Below are 18,106 nucleotides of genomic sequence, written 5' to 3'. Positions count from 1 at the left end.
TGGAGAACCTACAGTGTCCAAGGTGCGAGGGGCTGCAATCATGGTTGACAATTATAAGTTGTCTCATAAGCATTTTTAGTATCAGGCCGTTGTTTGTAAAACAGAAACTTATGAGACAGGAGATCAGATCAAAGTGGGTGGAGCACTGCTGCCTCATAGTGCCAGAGACTTGTGTTCAATTCTAGTCTCGGACAACTGTCTGTATGGAGTTTGCATGTTCTCCCTGTGTCTGCGTAGGTTTCCTCCAGGTACTCTAACTTCCTCCCTCAGTGCAAGATATTCAGGTTGGTGGATTGGCCAAGCCAAATCACCTATGCTGTCCAGGGATGTGCAGGCTGGGTGGATTAGCCATGGGAAATATGAAGTTATGGGGGTAAGATCTGGGTGGGATGCCCTTCAATGCAGAGTCCATGGGCCAAACTGCCTATTTCCACACTGTAGGAATTTTAATGGATTGGGGGATGAAACAAATCCTCTTCAGAATAATCACAGAGATGGTCTGGAAGTGAATTTTGACACCTGGGTACTGGCATGTAAACACCTCTTAGGAAAGAGATTAGAAAAAGGCTGAATGCTAGAAACTGAAAGAAAGTAAAATTGTGACGAATCCCACATCCTCTTCAGAGCCCCTCTCTGAGTGAATACAAACAATGACAAACTTATAGGTTTACCTGTATTCACCACTAGAGGGAGACAGAATGGAGGAAATAATTCAAGTCTTTTTGTTTAAAAGCAAGCCTTAGGGTGAAATTTCCTAAAATTTGCCTAGCTTCATGGAGGGTTTCTTTCTGTAAGCTCATGAGTTATCTCATGCAATTCTCCACTGCATACCCCATGACCTATGTACCATGCCTCCATCATGCTGCTCTCACATTTTCTCATGCTCAGCAACAGCAAACATGCTCAATGCTGCTGTTGCTTAGCAGCATTCCTGCCAGTGCCACTGTATTTAAACCCCTATTATGTAGCAGGTTAAATGCTGCAAGTCAGCAATAGCTCCTCACAGTTGTAGCATGTGAAGAAGGGCCAGACACTGCCAGCCTGGTCTGAACACCTGCTGTGAGCATCTGAGAAAGCACATTCAGTGAGCACTAAGAGAAATGCACCATGTTCCAAAGCTTGAGATGGATGCATGTCCCTGTCAGGAGTATAGCGATGAATGATGTCTATGATCTCCATGTGCAGAATTGAAGTGGTGAACTCTTTTCTAAGTGAGGGTGGTGCTGGGCCAATGCCAGATTTATTGGACGGAGAGTGCAGGCTGTTGCTGCCTGTGGACCATATCCTTATACATTGGGAAAGGCAGGTCACCATCCAGATTTTTCACGTCAGGAACTGGAGCTATCTAGTTTCTGTCTACTGTCTGGGCAATAGCAATCTGCATTGAATTGAGGTGAGATAATGATGAAGCGTTGATGCATGAAATAGATCCCTTAGTGCTCACTCATGAATTTCTCATCTAGCTGTGAAGCTAATGGGCAATTTTGGAATTTCTTTTCTTGACATCGAGAATCTCATATTCCATTCTTGCTGTATTTTCCCAGCTATCTCACCATTGGCCACATTGTTCAGAGCCACAGAAAATTCCACCCAAGGCAAGCAAGTCTTAAAACCACAACATGGTTTAATTGCTGAGTGTGGCAGGGGACAGGAACTCTCCCTGAAATATGCTAAATAAATATGTAGTGTTAGGAGCTGTTTACCCATTCTGTTGGATAGAGTTAGTTTAAAATGTGGTTTAGTTGTCAGTCTTGTAATTGTGCGACTTATGCCTAATTTGTCTATTCATTGTTCAGAATATTTAATAGGGAAATAATGTGGTTGGAGAAAATGTCTTGCCATTTCCAGTGGTCCTGGTTGAGGCTGCAGAAGTTGAAGTTGTGCTAACAAAATTGAGGGAAGTACAAAACTTCTGCTGTGAAAATAACTACTCTAACTAAAGATCTGACAATAAAGTCAGAAATTCAAACTGCTGATGTTAAAAGCACATTAAGCATCAGACTGACAACAAAGAGCTAATGGAAATTGGAGATGAGGTAAAGCTATCTGAAAGTAAGATGTGATAAGAAATAGCACAGTACTCAACACCTAATGATGAAACTAGCTGCCTCCCATCTGACCAAAACCAAACTTTAGGTCCACTATGTGGATGACATCTTTGTCATCACAAAACGGAACAAATTAGAGGAAACATACAACACCATCAACAATACCCTGACAGGCATAAAATCCACAAAAGGGGAAGAGAAGGACAACAAACTCCCATTCCTAGATGTGACCATTGAATGTACAGTTAACGGAGAGCTTCAAACCAGCACCTACAGAAAAACAAACACAGATCAAATACTTAAGCTCAGAAGCAATCACCCCAACACTCACAAACAGGTGCATCGAGACATTATTTCAATGAGCTACATCACACTGCAGCACCCAAGAACTACGAACAGCAGAAGAAAAATACCTATACAAAACTTTCAAGAAAAACCGATACCCAATAAACACAACCTGTCGATTCTTCCGAAACAAATCTAAACAAGCAGACACAACTTAACCAAAAACTGTAGCCACATTACATTACATCAAAGATATATCAGAAATGTCTTACAGACTACTCAGACCCCTTGGCATCATGGTACACAAACCTACCAACACATTGAAACAGGAACTAATGAGCCTAAAGGATCCATTAGGTACAACAAGCAAAACTAATGTCATTTACAAGATACCATGCAAGAAACAAGAATTGTAAAAAGCACTGAATCAGACAAACAAGCAGTAAACTTGCCACCAGGATATGAACACCAACTAGCCACTAAAAGACATGACCCACTATCACTAGTTTCTATTCAGACTAAGATGGACACCATTTTGACTGGGATAATACACATATCCTAGAACAAGCGAAACAAAAACACGCACAAAAGTTCCTAGAGGCATGGCATTCCAACAGGAACTCCATCAATAAAACACATCGATTTAGATCCAATCTACCTTCACTTGAAAAAAAACAGAAATAACATCACCACCTCAAGAAACCAAGACCTATAAATAGAGAGGTGGGACATACCACCAGCACTTCACCAGAGATTCTCACTGATGATGTTACCTAGTCATGGTGACAAAACATCTGAAAACAAACCCTCCAGCTCAGCAAGCTAACTTACATACATATCATCAACCTGAGCTACAACTCTTTTTTAAAAATTGCTAATGGAAAGAACTACTGAAAACAGAGTGACTTGGCTGCATCCAGTACTGGATTGTGGAACTGTGTTTCTGAATCGAAATTAAACTTCAAAATGAAGCAGTGATTAATCACATTCGCTAGAAAAGAATGTGACAAAGTTGTCCTGAGTGGAAAGACAGGAAGAAAAAAAGTTTAAAGAGTTTGTGAGCTGACAAGAAAGGAGTATCACATTTTAAAATTGATCATTGATATAATTTTACCAAAAATTCTTAAAACAGCAAAAACGGAATTTATTTCACAGAACAAACTGCTTGCACCAAAGTGGGCAGAGAGAAAGTCACATCTCTGGGGAAAGTAAAACTGCTGGATTAACTCACGGAAACAGTGATTCCAAGTTTACACAGGTGGTGCGCAATTGTGATGTTTGGTTGTTAGACTTTGCTCACAAAGCTTACAAATTTGAATACAAATATGCAGTGGAATATTAGGATCAAAGTGAAAGCCCTAATAATGATTTGGTGTCTGATTTTAAAGAAGAAAGAAAATGCAGAATCCAGAGGATAAGAAGAGCTGTGACATAATTACAGTTCATGGCTGCCAGCAAACACAATCTAATTGTCAAAGAACAATATTACTGGTAATGCAACGTTAAGTGAATCAAACAAATTACAAAGCTTTTGGGACCATCACAAATACTATACCAGGTCCAGATTTGAACAAATAAATATGAATTTTTCACAGCAACAGGAATCATTGAAAACCATGGTACAGTCTCTTAATCAAGGACGTGGAGATACTGAACATTCAAAGCAAAATAATAAAGGGGGTATTTTGAAATGAATAGGTAGGTTGAAAGCAAGTGAAACACATTTTGTATGGATGGGAAGAGATGTTGGATAATTCTCTACTTTCTCTCACCTCTCAACTGACAAGAATTATTTTTGAGAAAGAGTTTTTAAAAATATTTTTAAGTGCTGTAACCTTAAACAGACTTTTTTTATTAGTTTAAATCAAAGGAAAAGACGAATGATTATTTTCACATCACCCAAAATAAAAACGCACTGAAATCCACTGCTGAAACATGAGCACACGTACACACACTCACACAGATTATTTCTAGAGATGTAATACACACTTAGATTACTGAAAAAGTAACAGGTAACAGGCCGTTTTGCTAGTCTTTACATCATGGTGTGAACTGTGGCAGGCCTGAAGGATCTTCTCTTGCTTTCTTGAAGACAAATAGTGGTTGGAGGTTTCTGCCTGTATCAGATGATATCGTGGCTGAGCTTCTGAAACGAAAACGTTCTTGCAGAAGAAATGAATTAGCCCCTTTTCACTACTCAATAAGGTGGTCTTTATGTAGCAAGCTTCTTTTCTTTTTGCAGGGGGAGCTTTTCCCTGAGATGCATTTTGCAAACTACACTGTTGGTCTCCACTGTGGATTTATGGCACAGTTACAAAACTTGCATAGTTCCTCCTGACCCTGAACAAGTCCTTGGTGTAAGGCTATTACATAGGGGAGTCCAAATCTAGAGAGCATAGGTTCAGGGTGAAAGGGCAAAAGTATAAAAGGAATGTAAGGGGCAACTCTTTCATGCAGAGGGTGGTACGTGTATGGATTGAGCTGTCTAGTGTAGGTGGTGGAGGCTGGTACATTTACAACTTTTAAAAGACATTTGGATTGGTACACGAATAGGAAAGATTTAGAGGAATTTGAGCCAAGCGCTGGCAAATTGGCCAAATTAACTTAGGATATCTGGTCAATATGGACGAGTTTGACAGAAAGGTCTGTTTCCGCACTGTACAACTCTATAGTGCATAAGTTGCTGAGTGTTGTAGTGATTTTTAAATATGAGCGAAGGAGGAAAAGGAAGATTGGCTGATTTAGTCCTTCTTGTAATACTGTTTTGGCAAGAATTTGGCAACTCCCCTAACTCCTGCTCTCCCTTGTAGTATTCCTCTCTTACCTGTGAATGCAAGTTTCAACCAATATCCAGAAAGCTCCAGTCACACCATTCAAGCAAGGGAAGCATGAATATACCCTATCACAAATGCACAAAAATAGTCTGAGCCCAATTCATTAGTCATATTTTCTTGTAGTCTGTTCTGCATGGTTTGGTGAACTTAACATCAGATAAAGTGACAATTTTGATGGAAAACTATAAGATAAAGTAAATAATTTTATCTTTTGTAAATATCACATATAAACTGCATCTGTGGCATGTCACAACTCAAAGTGATAATGTAGAGGAAAATGATGGGCTTATATGACCATGAATTCAGTGAATATATTGCTAGATTCACATATTTCAATCACTTAACACAAAACAATCAAAACATTCTGCTATTCAAGAGATAAAGTGATGACTTGAGATGGATGCATGTCCCTGTCAGGAGTATAGCGATGAATGATGTCTGTGATCTCCATGTGCAGAATTGAAGTGGTGAACTCTTCTCTAAGTGAGGGTGGTGTTGGGCCAATGCCAGATTTATTGGACGGAGAGTGCAGGCTGTTGCTGCCTGTGGACCATATCCTTATACATTGGGAAAGGCAGGTCATCATCCAGATTTTTCACGTCAGGAACTGGAGCTATCTAGTTTCAGATGTTCAAGAGGTCTGAATGAGATGAGTTCAAATATTGCAGCAGGTTACATGACTAGAGAAGATTAAGAATTATTGTGAGTTGAGATCATAGAGAGATGTGAAAGCAAGGATAAAAATTTCAAAATCAAGGTGTTTCTTAAGTAGAAGCCAATTTAGTTCAATAACTTAGGAACAACAGGTGATTGGTACTGAATAAGGAGACAGGCTTTTGAATGACCTCAACCTACAGAGGGTAGAATATAGGAGGCCAGCCCCAAATATGTTGAATAGTCAGGTCTGGAGATAACAAAAGATGAAGGCTTCAGCAGTCGTTGAACTGAGCCAGAGGCAAAGCTCACAGTATGGAAACAAGACAAGGGATCTCAGCCCTTTGGATCCTGTTTGATGTGGGAACTCCAGAATCTCTCTTGTATCCTGTCTAGACAACCATTTGGACAAAAATGTTTGCAGTTGGAAAAGCTACTGAATGCAGTTTAGTGTACAAACTGCTGAGATTTGGATGAGTACTAACTTACTGAGGGTTGAAAACAGGAGGCTGGCCATTGAAGCATTGGAATCCCATCTAAAAGTAACATGAGGATAAAGCTAGAAATGTTTGCTGAAGTAATTTCTGCATAGGGCTTCTCTTTCGCTGGGAAGTTCAGGCTCAGATTTGGACATTTTACTCAGGCTCAGTGGTTTATAATTCCCATTGAAAATGTATCAATTTTCATTCTGCTTCTGTGAAAATGAAATCAGATTAAACTTTCCAAAGAAGTACAGCACTAGCAACTGAAATGGAAGGGTTTGCTGTTTTTCAAGCAACTGACACGGTACAAACTACCAAAGTTGTGGCCTAATGGCATGGCTTTGGTTAAGCTTTTCATTGGTTGTCAGCTTCTCTTCATCTGGTCAATTACAGTCACAAATTGCTTAAGCCCCTAAATGTCCAGGTTACAGAGGAAGAAGTGCTGGATATCTTGAAACACAAAAGTGGGTAAATCCCCAGGACCTGATCAGGTGTACCTTAGAACTCTGTGGGAAGCTAGAGAAGTGATTGCTGGGCCTCTTGCTAAGTCACAGGTGAGGTCCGGAAGAGTAGAAGTTGGCTAATGTGGTGCCACTGTTTAAGAAGGGCGGTAAAGTCAAGCCAGGGAACTATAGACCGGTGAGGCTGACCTCGGTGGTGGGCAAGTTGTTGGAGGGAATCCTGAGGGACAGGATGTACATGTATTTGGAAAGGCAAGGACTGTTTAGGGATAGTCAACATGGCTTTGTGCATGGGAAATCATGTCTCACAAACTTGATTTGAGTTTTTTGAGGAAGTAACAGAGGATTGATGAGGGCAGAGTGGTAGATGTGATATATACTGACTTCAATAAGACGTTCGACAAGGTTCCCCATAGGAGACTGATTATCAAGGTTAGATCTCATGGAATACAGGAAGAACTAGCCATTTGGATACAGAACTGGCTCAAAGGTAGAAGATAGAGGGTAGTGGTAGAGGACTGGAGGCCTGTGACCAGTGGAGTGCCACATGGATCAGTGCTGGGTCCTCTACTTCTTGTCATTTACATAAATGATTTGGATGCGAGCATAAGAGGTACAGTAAGTTTGCAGATGACACCAAAATTGGAGGTGTAGTGGACAGCGAAGAAGGTTACCTCAGATTACAACAGGATCTTGGCCAGATGGGCCAATGGGCTGAGAAGTGGCAGATGGAGTTTAATTCAGATAAATGCGAAATGCTGCATTTTGGGAAAAAAAATCTTAGCAGAACTTATACACTTAATGGTGAGGTCCCATGGAGTGTTGCTGAACAGAGACTTTGGAGTACAGGTTCATATCTACCTGCGACTCCACTTTCAAAGAGCTAAGATAGTGAAGGCGGTGTTTGGAATGCTTTCCTTTATTGGTCAGAGTAATGAGTACAGGGGTTGGGAGGTCATGTTGAGGCTGTACAGGCCATTGGTTAGGCCATTGTTGGAATATTGTGTGTAATTCTGGTCTCCCTCCTATTGGAAAGATATTGTGAAACCTGAAAGGGTTCAGACAAGATTTACAAGGATGTTGCCAGGGTCTGAGAATTTGAGCTATAGGGAGAGACTGAACAGGCTGGGGCTGTTTTCCCTGAAGCGTCGGAGGCTGAGGGGTGACCTTATAGAGGTTTACAAAATTATGAGGGGCATGGATAGGGTAAATAGACAAAGTCTTTTCCCTGGGGTCAGGGAGTCCCGAACTAGAGGGCATAGCTTTAGGGTGTGAGGGGAATGGTATAAAAGAGACCTATGGGGCAACGTTTTCACGCAGAGGGTGGTATGGGTATGGAATGAGCTGCCAGAGGAAGTGGTGAAGGCTGGTACAATTGCAACATTTAAAAGGCATTTGAAAGGGTATATGAATAGGAAGGGTTTGGAGGGATATGGGCTAGGTGTTAGCAGGTGGGACTAGATTGGGTTGGGTTATCCGGTCAGCGTGGACCAAAGGGTCTGTTTCCATGCTGTACATCTCTATGACTCTGCGCAAAATGTACCTTCGAGCCCAAGTTTACACTCAGTAAATTTGCCTTACATGGGTGAGATAATGGAACTACTGTTACTGGAATGGTAATTTATAGCTCCTGAGATCAAAATTAACCATGGCGATTTGAACAAATTTAAAAGAAATTTATTAAAATATTGCCTTATCAGAAAACTTTACGACTGTTGAATTAAATCAACTGACACAAATGACATTTAGAAAACGTCCATCTTTACCCAGCATGACTCACTTCTGACTCCACTTATAGAGTCATAGAGATGTACTCTACACCAAAATGGTGGACTCTTTGTCGTGGCTTATTGAGACAGACATTCAATTATGTTAAAATACTTGCAATAGTTCAAGAAACAACCCATTATCAGTTTCTCAGGGGAGGAAAATAGGACCGTTAAAAGTGCCCACTGTGCCAATCAGGTGATTAGTACAAGAATTATTGCTCTTTAGAAAACCATGAATTATTGTAGGAAATTTTTATACTCTCTAAGGTAAGCTTATTCTTAATCGAAATTAGAACTTGTGCTGCCTGCACATGTATTAAATCTGGTGCGATGATGCAGATTGTGAACATGTCATTATTATGCCAGTTTGCCATAATAGGAGACAGTGAGGTCTGCAGATGCTGGAGATCAGAGTTGAGAGTGTGTTGCTGAAAAATCACAGCAGGTCAAGCAGCATCAGAGGAGCAGGAGAGTCGACGTTCAGGCTGAAGCATGAAGAACGTCGATTTTCCTGCTCCTCGGATGCTGCTTGACCTGTTGTGCTTTCTCAGCAACACACTCGCAACTCTGATCTCCGGCATCTGCAGATCTCACTGTCTCCTATTCGGTTTGCCATAATAGTTGGGTAGTCCACCTGCCATTGAAAAACTTCATTAATGGCCAATAGAGCTAGGAAGCCAATTGAACAGCTGATCACAATATATGTTGGGGGTCTAGAGAGGCAGAGAAGAGTGGGCAGGCTGCTTTTTCACTGACTCTAGTAAAGCGGAGTGCAGAAAATCCTGCCCTGGATGCTATGTGAATGCAAGTTGGCAGTGTTGTGTGTGATTAGCTCCAATGTTCTGTATATTCTCCACCATTCTCTTAAAATCAATATGGGAACTACAGCATCTTTGAATGTTCATGTCCTGGGGCTGCATAGAGATGCACCGATTCGAGAGCAGTGCTTTCAGTATAGGTACCAAAGAAAAATTAGGAACCAAACTAATTAAAAAGAAATTCATAAAAATACAGCAATGGCACAAATAAGTAACACCAAACTAAAAATGAGTACTGTATTTTGGGATGGAGGCAAAAGCAAGATCGGTATAAAGCACAAGTAACTGGAAATTAAGATGATTTGGAGCATTGGATGATTTTCCTTATGTTGCCGAAATTTCATGACCAATATTTTGCCCCTGCTGAAATCCCAGGTGAAATCAGTTAGTTTAGCTCAGAGAAATGGGTGGCATGGTACTACTGCCTCACAGCACCAGGGACCTGAGATCAATTCCAACCTCAGGTGACTGTGTGGAGTTTGCACATTCTCCCTGTTTCTGTGTAGCTTTCTTCAGAGTGCTCTAGTTTCCTCCAAGTCCAAAGATATGCAGATTAAGTGGATTGGCTCTGCTAAAGTGCCTGTAATATGCAGGCTCGTGGGTTAGCCTTGGGTACTAGGGTAGAGGTACAGGATGCTCTCTTGAGGGTAGGCATGGACTCAAGGGTCTGAATAGCCTGCTTCACACTGTAGGAGTTCCGATTCCAGAAATGGAACTGAAAGTTCTTCTGGTTGGTCAATTCATCACCATGCAATAGACCACAAGGTATAGAAGTAGAATTTGGCCTTTCGAGTATACCCCACCATTCGATCATGGCTGATATATCTCCCAACCCAATTCTCCTGTCTTTTTCCCTTACTCATCAAAAATCTATCTATTTCTATCTTGACTTGACTCCCACAGCTTCCGCTCTAATGAGTTCCACAGATTCACCATCTTCTGGCTGAAGAAATTCCTCATCTCAGTTCTAAAGGATTGTCCCTTCACTCTGAGGCTATGCCTTCAGATCCTAGTCTCTCCTACCAGTAGAAATATCATCTCCACATCCATTCTATCCAGTGTCTAAGTTTCAGTCAGATGCCCCTTCATCCTTCTAAATTTCATCGACTCCAGACCCAGAGTCCTCAACCACTCCTCACATGACAGGTCCTTCATCCCCAGGATCATTCTTTTAAAACTCAAGCCAACACAAGCTTTCTTAAATATGGGACCCAAAACTGCTCACAATATTCTAAATGTGGTCTGACTAGAGCCTTTTACAGCTTCAGCAGCATATCTCTCCAATTGTATTCTAGCCCTCTCAAAATGAACGCTAACACTGCATTTGCTTTCCTGTCAACTGAACCTACATGTTAACCTTGAGAAACTCCTGAACTAGGCCTCCCAAGTCCCTTTGTTCTTCAAATTTCCATGGGCTTTCCCCATTTAGATGATAATCTAAACCTAGCCGCACCCCTCCCATTTAACTCTTCACTCCACGAGGCTCCCAGCCTCGTTCCTGATGAAGGGCTCTTGCCCGAAACATTGATTTTCCTGTTCTTTGGATGCTGCCTGACCTGCTGTGCTTTTCCAGCACCACTCTAATTTTCACTCTAAGCTCCAGCATCTGCAGTACCCACTTCTGCATAGCTAAGGTAGCAGAGTTCACGACAGTAATGCCATTGATGTGGTGTACGTGGACTTCCAAAATACATTTTGATACAGTGTTGTGAAACAGAGTCACAGAAAACAGTGATGTTCATCAGGCTGGAGGCAGCTTATAGTGGAGTTTCCCAAGATCAGTGATGGAATTGTTGTTTAACTTGACATATATTAAAGAAGGGCACAATTTCAATACGTGCGGCAAAATGGAACTTGGAAACATTATGAACTATGAGGAGATAGTGCAGACCTTTTAAATATATTCATAGAGTTGGTGGACAGGCATTCAGGTAGCAGGGAAAGTTCAATATGGAGAAATGTTAAGTGGTTTAACTTGGTAGGAAGAACATAGAGACACAATACAAGGGACACAACTCATAAGTTCTGCAGGGACAGATGAACCTGAAAGATACCTGCATGAGTCACCAAAGGTAGCAAGACAGATTGAGAAGTGGTTAATAAAGTCATGCAGCATCTTAGGCTTTTTTTTCACTAGAGCTAGAGTACAAGAGCTTGGTGATAATGTTGAACTTATACAAGACACTAGTTTGGCCTCAGTATTGTGTCCAGTCTGGATGCTGCATCTTAGGAAGGATTCAAGGGTATTGGAGAGAGAGCAAAAAAAAATTCATGAGGATCACTCCCAGAAGAAAGATCTTCAATTATGGGATTACACTGGAGAAGTCAGGGCTGTTTTCCTTGCCGAAGAGAAACTGTTCCCACTTCTGAAAAGATTGTAAAAGCAGAAAAAGAGTATAGATTTAAAGTACACGCAATAGAGAAAACCATCTTGCCCCAGTAAATTAAGATCTAGAGTGCACTGGTCAAGAATGTGGTAGAGGGTTCAATTCAGGCATTTAGAAAAGAATTAGATTGTTATTTGAAAATGAGAAAAGTTACAGGGAGAAAGCAGAATTATGGCAATAAGTGAAATGCTCATTTGGAGAAGCAGTGCAGACCTGATGGACCATAATAGCCTCTTTCTGCATTATTATAATGGTATTATGTGATATGGGAAAAGGCCAGATACGATTTAAATAACTAGAAAATAATGCTCAATGTCCTACTTCTGTTCTCTAACTTCTTAGTGATCTGAATGAAGAGAATTTCCATAGTTCAATCCAGGCAATTTTCTGGTTCAAATACCAGGTCACAAATTAAAGTGGATTGTTCTTCTGGCTAAAGATGGGTTGAACAATTAAATCCACACATGCAGATCAGTTATCAACTTCAGTCTTTACTGCACGTCAGTGCAAGGAACTATGTCTAAAGTATGACGAGAAACATAAACAAGCAACACGCTAATTTTTCAATGAGTTTCGAGGACAGAACTGCTAGCCCTGGGAACCTAAGACAATATTTCAGGACCCCTTTGTGAAATAGTTTTGTAAAAAATCTAGTACCTAGTGCATAGTACCTAGTGCAGAGGAGGGAAGACACCGGAGTAGGAAGGAACTGCACACTTAACTCTTTGATGTAGTGAAGTAACGAGAAAATGTTATAAATGTGATTTTCATTATTTAAAATACTCAGCCATCAACCACAGATGCAGGACTTGATCTGAATGGAACATCTCTCTAAGACAAAGAAACATATCAGGAGCAAGTATTTTAGAATTCAGCAGTTTAGTGAACATCACTGGGATATACTTGCAAGCATGTTATATATTCCCTTAAGCAATCTGACTAGGTTAAAGAGCAATCTGACTAGGCTTTACGATAAATGTTTGGCAAAATGGTTTACAACTATCGGCATAACAAGTTACTACTAGTGATCACATCATAGTATCAGAAACTTGTAAACAAAAGAGTGCCAAATACTTTTACATGTATTCCTTTAATTTTAGGACTGAACCATATCATTCACAGTGAGTAAACTCTATTTTCTAAGATTTTAATTGTTTAATATGAATTTACAGTTAAAAACGCATGAATACAAATAATTATCACTTTAAATTTTAGCAACTGTAACCATAAAAATAAAAAATTTAATTTCACAATTTCATAAACTTTAAGGGAGATCCATATGGAGAGCGTGTATTGTATTTTTGAGTTACCTCCCCTTCCCTAAACTTCATGTAATCATCAGCAGCATTTTTTTTATATTAAGTGTAAAATCACATCTGACTGAAAGAGAAAAGACCACTAAAGAAGTTAACCTATACAGAACACACAATTACTTTAATTTAAAAATACTCATTTGCAGCATTGATTGTTCTTCGGGTCATGCTTGCTTTTGATCAACTTTACCTCAGAGCTGTGAAGTCGATTGAAAATTCTTGATATTTCAAAACGTTCCACTTCACCACAAATATTTAACACTAATATTCTGAATCTCGTTGGAGACTGATCTTGTAATATCGTCGTTTTGTAATGGCAGCTTATAGACATCCTATAGCTCTTTATTCGAACAGTAGTACTCAAACCGATCACCCAGTGGCTATTTGTGCTCTGCCTTTGTCCTCACCTGTTATCCTGAGTAGAAATCATGCATGTACCCCGAAGGCTCCATTCACAACTTTCCCAGATGTGAGTGTGGACCATGCTGGGATTTGGTTCTACTCTCCCACTTCTACTTTTTAAGAAGATGGCTTGGGAATTCTGTTAACAGGCAGGCCTATCCCAGGTTCTACCCAGGCAGAAGGCTTATTAAAATTAAAACAACTGGCCCAATGATGTATTTTCCTTGTTGTGGAAAAGCAGCTCCCCTCTATCAAGTTCCCATAGTGGTGTGATTGAAATCAGGGTCCCTCTGCACAGGGGAAAATTTGCATGTCTGCATCTCTTGATATCTTTAAGTGACTCTGAAGCAAGACACTGGTTAAGATTGTGACCTTAAACAAAAAAGTTAGTAATACCTCTATTCTGAAAAATTTATGGAGCTCATGCGACCATGTCTTTATAAATTTCACTTTCTCCAAGATTCAGGTATAATTTGTAATTACTTCCTATGCAGCTTTATTCAATCTTCATTGATATGCTCTTCTGTATTATCACCGATAGGATCAATTCAATGTTCTAGTCAGTTATTTTTAAACAAAATTGTTTCCTATGGTGGGTTTCTGTTAAGAAGTTCAATAATAAATAGTAGAAAAATAATCCTTTATTTAAAAAATCTGAGATGTGCTGTTAACACTTTTACAATTCCCATTGAGTTGCTTTGATGGTTTTTGGCATTCCTCAGACCTCCAGGAAAAGTTTTTACCATCTGACTCGAAGACTAATGATGCAAAAAGAGTGCTTGTAATTTTGCAATTGTAGTTTCTGGTGAATGGGGAGCACAAGTGGTTCAGCATTCTGCATCTACTGTGTGGACTGTAACTGCTGCTTGTAGGTGATGGCTGTGATGGAGAGACGGATGGTGGTGTAGACGGTAATGGTGAAACTTATGACTCAGCAAAGCAGCAGTCTGAGGTGGAGTGTCCAATTCTAAATCTTCTTCATGGTTTCCAACATCCACCCCAGCTGTTAATGGGTCATTGTTGCATGGTGGATTCTCACTGTCCTCCTGAGGGCTCATGGTACTATATCCTGCCAACGAGTGCAAATTTACAGAATTACTTCTTTTGAAGCATGTCATTCATTTGCATCCAGTTCAATTTACTAAAATTGCAATTACATTTGTTAGTTATTGAAATAAAACACTCTTTTTATTTATAAACTGCTTAACTGTAAATCATCTCTAATCTCTATCTCACTCTACAAACACCACAGTGAGTGGTAAGTCCTTTGAAAGTTTTAGGGTTCAGAAGTAATAACCTGTACAACTAAATGTTGCAGCAAGAGAACTGGTACAACATTGTCCATTTACCTGTATAATGAACATCAGCAGGCTTATTGATCACTGAAGCCATCAAAGCTCTCGTGCACTTTCCAATAGGGATCACAGGAAAGGGAAGCCAACTGTGGTGCATTTTAATAGAATTAAGAGAACTGGGCACAGATCAGGGTATACTCAACAGTCTTTGTGGCTCAGTACCACGTTGGTACTACGTTACCTAATTCCCACTTTACCTCCACCTTGAGAAACACAATCTCTGCAGAATTTACTCAACAGCTGGTTGTGTCCATTTCTGGATCCAACATTGCTTTGATCAAACGTGTGCCTGCTAGCACTACTTTCCAAACTGGTCACATGCACACCAGCTGTTTACGCGAGGGTAGCTGTGGTAAGGACCTGAAACCTTGGGCACTCTTCAAGACTATTTCAGTTTGGTTAAAATAAACTGACGTGAGCTGTCAGACCACTACCCTGATGAAAGTCCCTCCATACAGGATGGCCCATTAAACTTCCTGTTGCTCTGGTTGAGCACCTGCCTACAAAGGCTACAAAGCAAAGTCAAACAGAATTGTGGGCAACAATACATTCCTACCTGATGAGCTCAATGTATTATGTGCTGGCTTTGAACAGAAGATCAGTGAAACGTCACCAATCCCAATAGCCTCAGGTGCACCTGTACCCTGCACTGCTGCAAACATGAGAACGGCCTTCTTGAAAGTGAACCCACGGAAATCGACTGACCAGCTGACTGAAGTACTTGCAGACATCTTTAACCTCGCCTTACTATGATCTGAAGTGCCCACTTGATTCAAGTAGTCCACTATCATCTTGGTGCCAAAGAAAAGTCATGCAGCATGCCTCAATGACCACCACTTGGTGACTCTGACCTCCATAATTAAGTGCTTGGAGAGATTAGTCATGGCTCACATCATCTCCAGCCTACCAAATTGCCTTGGTCCTTGCAATTTACCTACTGGTGCAACAGGTCCACAGCAAACACCATGGCCTTGGCCTTACACTCATCCCTGAAACATCTGGATAACAAAGGATACCTACATCAGGCGTCTCCTTATTGACTACAGCTCCACCTTCAACATTATAATTGCAACCAAACTCATCTCTAAATTTTGAGACCTAGGTCTTGGCCCTCTGTAACTGGATCCTTGACTTCCAGACTCATAGACCACAATCAGTAAGAATAGGCAACACCACCTACTCCATCATAATTCACAACACTGGTGTCCCACAAGGCTACACACTCAGCCCTCTATTATACTTGTTATACACTCATGACTGCGTGGCCAAACTCCATTTACAGGTTTGCTGACAACACCACTGTTGTTGTTATTATTTGAGATCTGACCTACAAGACAAAATACAGGAAAGAGATTGAGTACTGAGCAGTGTGGTGTAAAAAACAGCAATCTCGATCAAAAGGAGGAGCTGGTCATTGACTTCAGGAAGCCAGGTGGAGGGCATGCCCCTGTCTGCATCAATGGTGCTGAGATGGAGATGGTCGAGAGTGTCAAGTTCCTGGGAGTGATGATCACCAACACTCTGTCCTGGTCCACACAGGTCAATGTGACTGTCAAGCAAGCATAACCTTGCCTCTACTTCCTCATGAGGCTAAGCAAATCTGGCATGTTCTCAATGACAACCACAATTTTTATAGATGTACCACAGAAAGCATCCTATCTGGATGCATCACAGCGTAGTATGGCAATTGCTCATCTCAAGACAGCAAGAAACTAGAGAGTTGTGAACACAGCCTGGTCCATCATGCAAACCAGCCTTCTATCCATTAACTCCATTTATACTTCCTGCTGCCTCTGGAAAGCAACCAAAGACGTCTCCCACCCTAGTTATACTCTCATCCATCAGGCAGGAGGTATAAAAGTCTCAGTATACATACGAAACACAGTTGTTGCCAGACCTGCTGAGTTTCTCCAGCAATTTCCTGGTTTTTTTGTGTTTTGGAAAGTTCACATTCTTGGCATCCTTTTTTTGACCCCAAACTGAGATTCTGAGTCAATTCTTCACAGGACCATGCATTTCTTACCTCCTGTATCACCTATCTTCATTCAATCCATTTGCTGCTCTCTCTTTAATCACCCCTTTATTACATGTAAACTTATGATTTTAAACTTTTTCCAGTGCCTCCCACCTAACTCTCCATAAACTTAAGATCCTCCAAAGCTCAGTTGACTAAATCTGAACTCACACCAAATCCCAGTCATTTACCACCTGTGATTGCTGACCCACCCTGACTTCAATTCCCATGCATCTCAGTTTCAGATGTTCTTTGTTACATTTATACCCCTTTATGGCTCTATCCCTACTTTCCAGCTGTACTTTTCCAAAAAGTTTGCATTTCTTCAAATAGTCTTTAGTTTATACTTAATTTCTTTCACTCCTGGTGATTGTGTCTGCAGCTGTCTACAATCCAAGATTTAGAATTCTTTCTTTACATGTCTAGGTCACTTTGCCTTCCTGCATAAACCTTCTGCTTTGACAAAGCTTTTGATCACCTTTGGCTTAGTCAGGTTTTGTCCACTTTTGCGGCTACACAACTATTATAAAAACCTTTTAAGCACAGGCTGTTGTTGGCACACTTAGCTCTCTTGGTGGCTTGGTTTGTATTGTGTTGTGATATATACAGTCACATTGACCAGAAGGCCCAATGCTGCACTGGACTCATAAGTCTTTTAGGTAAAGAAAACGAGTGTCCTGACATTGAAGAATTATAGCTGTCAAATGCATAAAAACTAACACCAGCAGAATATGGGCTCAAATTCACCAAAATCATTGTAAACTGCTCATTAAATAAACCACCTAAATTGTGCATTTCCTACTTAAATCAGCAAAACAATTACCAAGTCTCTCTTCTCTAACTCAAACAATATCTCAAAATATTTGTACATTTTAAGCATAGGTTTCTTAAACATTCGTTAAAAAACTTGCTTAGAAAACTAAAAGCTGTCAAACTCTTGCTATTACAACAGCTCCTATTCAAGGGGACTCTGGACAGTTTTGCTGCATAATATAAACAAAAGTCTCCACAGTGTATTTTTAGCAAAGTAATACCAAAAAAATGGTGAGGTGTTAAAATAAAGAAACAGCAGTACAAGAGATGTTTATCTCTCATGGATTTTTCTGGAGGTTTTTTTTCATGCGTTTGAAGATAATTTATTTCCAGTTTTGACTGGATTTCATCATCAATCATAGCCCATACAGATGGACCTCTTCCCTTCAAACAGAAGCAGGATCATTTTTAACTCCTGAAATGTTCCAACACCATCAAGAAATGAATGAGCTTTTATTTTCTCTGTCAAGT

The 18,106-nt window shown here is 40.4% G+C and overlaps 1 protein-coding gene across 1 annotated transcript in view; it reads right to left on the bottom strand.

Moving 5' to 3' along the window:
- Positions 1-12,861: 12,861 nt before the first annotated feature.
- cachd1 (cache domain containing 1) overlaps positions 12,862-18,106 on the bottom strand; it is a 163,552-nt gene continuing 158,307 nt past the window's right edge. The window contains exon 27 of the mRNA XM_060830378.1: positions 12,862-14,522. Coding sequence (XP_060686361.1) covers positions 14,281-14,522 — 242 coding nt within the window. The 3' untranslated portion in view covers positions 12,862-14,280. The remainder of the gene's footprint in view (positions 14,523-18,106) is intronic.

This window comes from Hemiscyllium ocellatum, chromosome 9 (assembly GCF_020745735.1).
Source record: "Hemiscyllium ocellatum isolate sHemOce1 chromosome 9, sHemOce1.pat.X.cur, whole genome shotgun sequence".
Taxonomy (NCBI): Eukaryota; Metazoa; Chordata; class Chondrichthyes; order Orectolobiformes; family Hemiscylliidae; genus Hemiscyllium; species Hemiscyllium ocellatum.
Note: the sequence above shows the minus strand (reverse complement) of the source record. Positions and strands in the feature narration are given on the sequence as shown.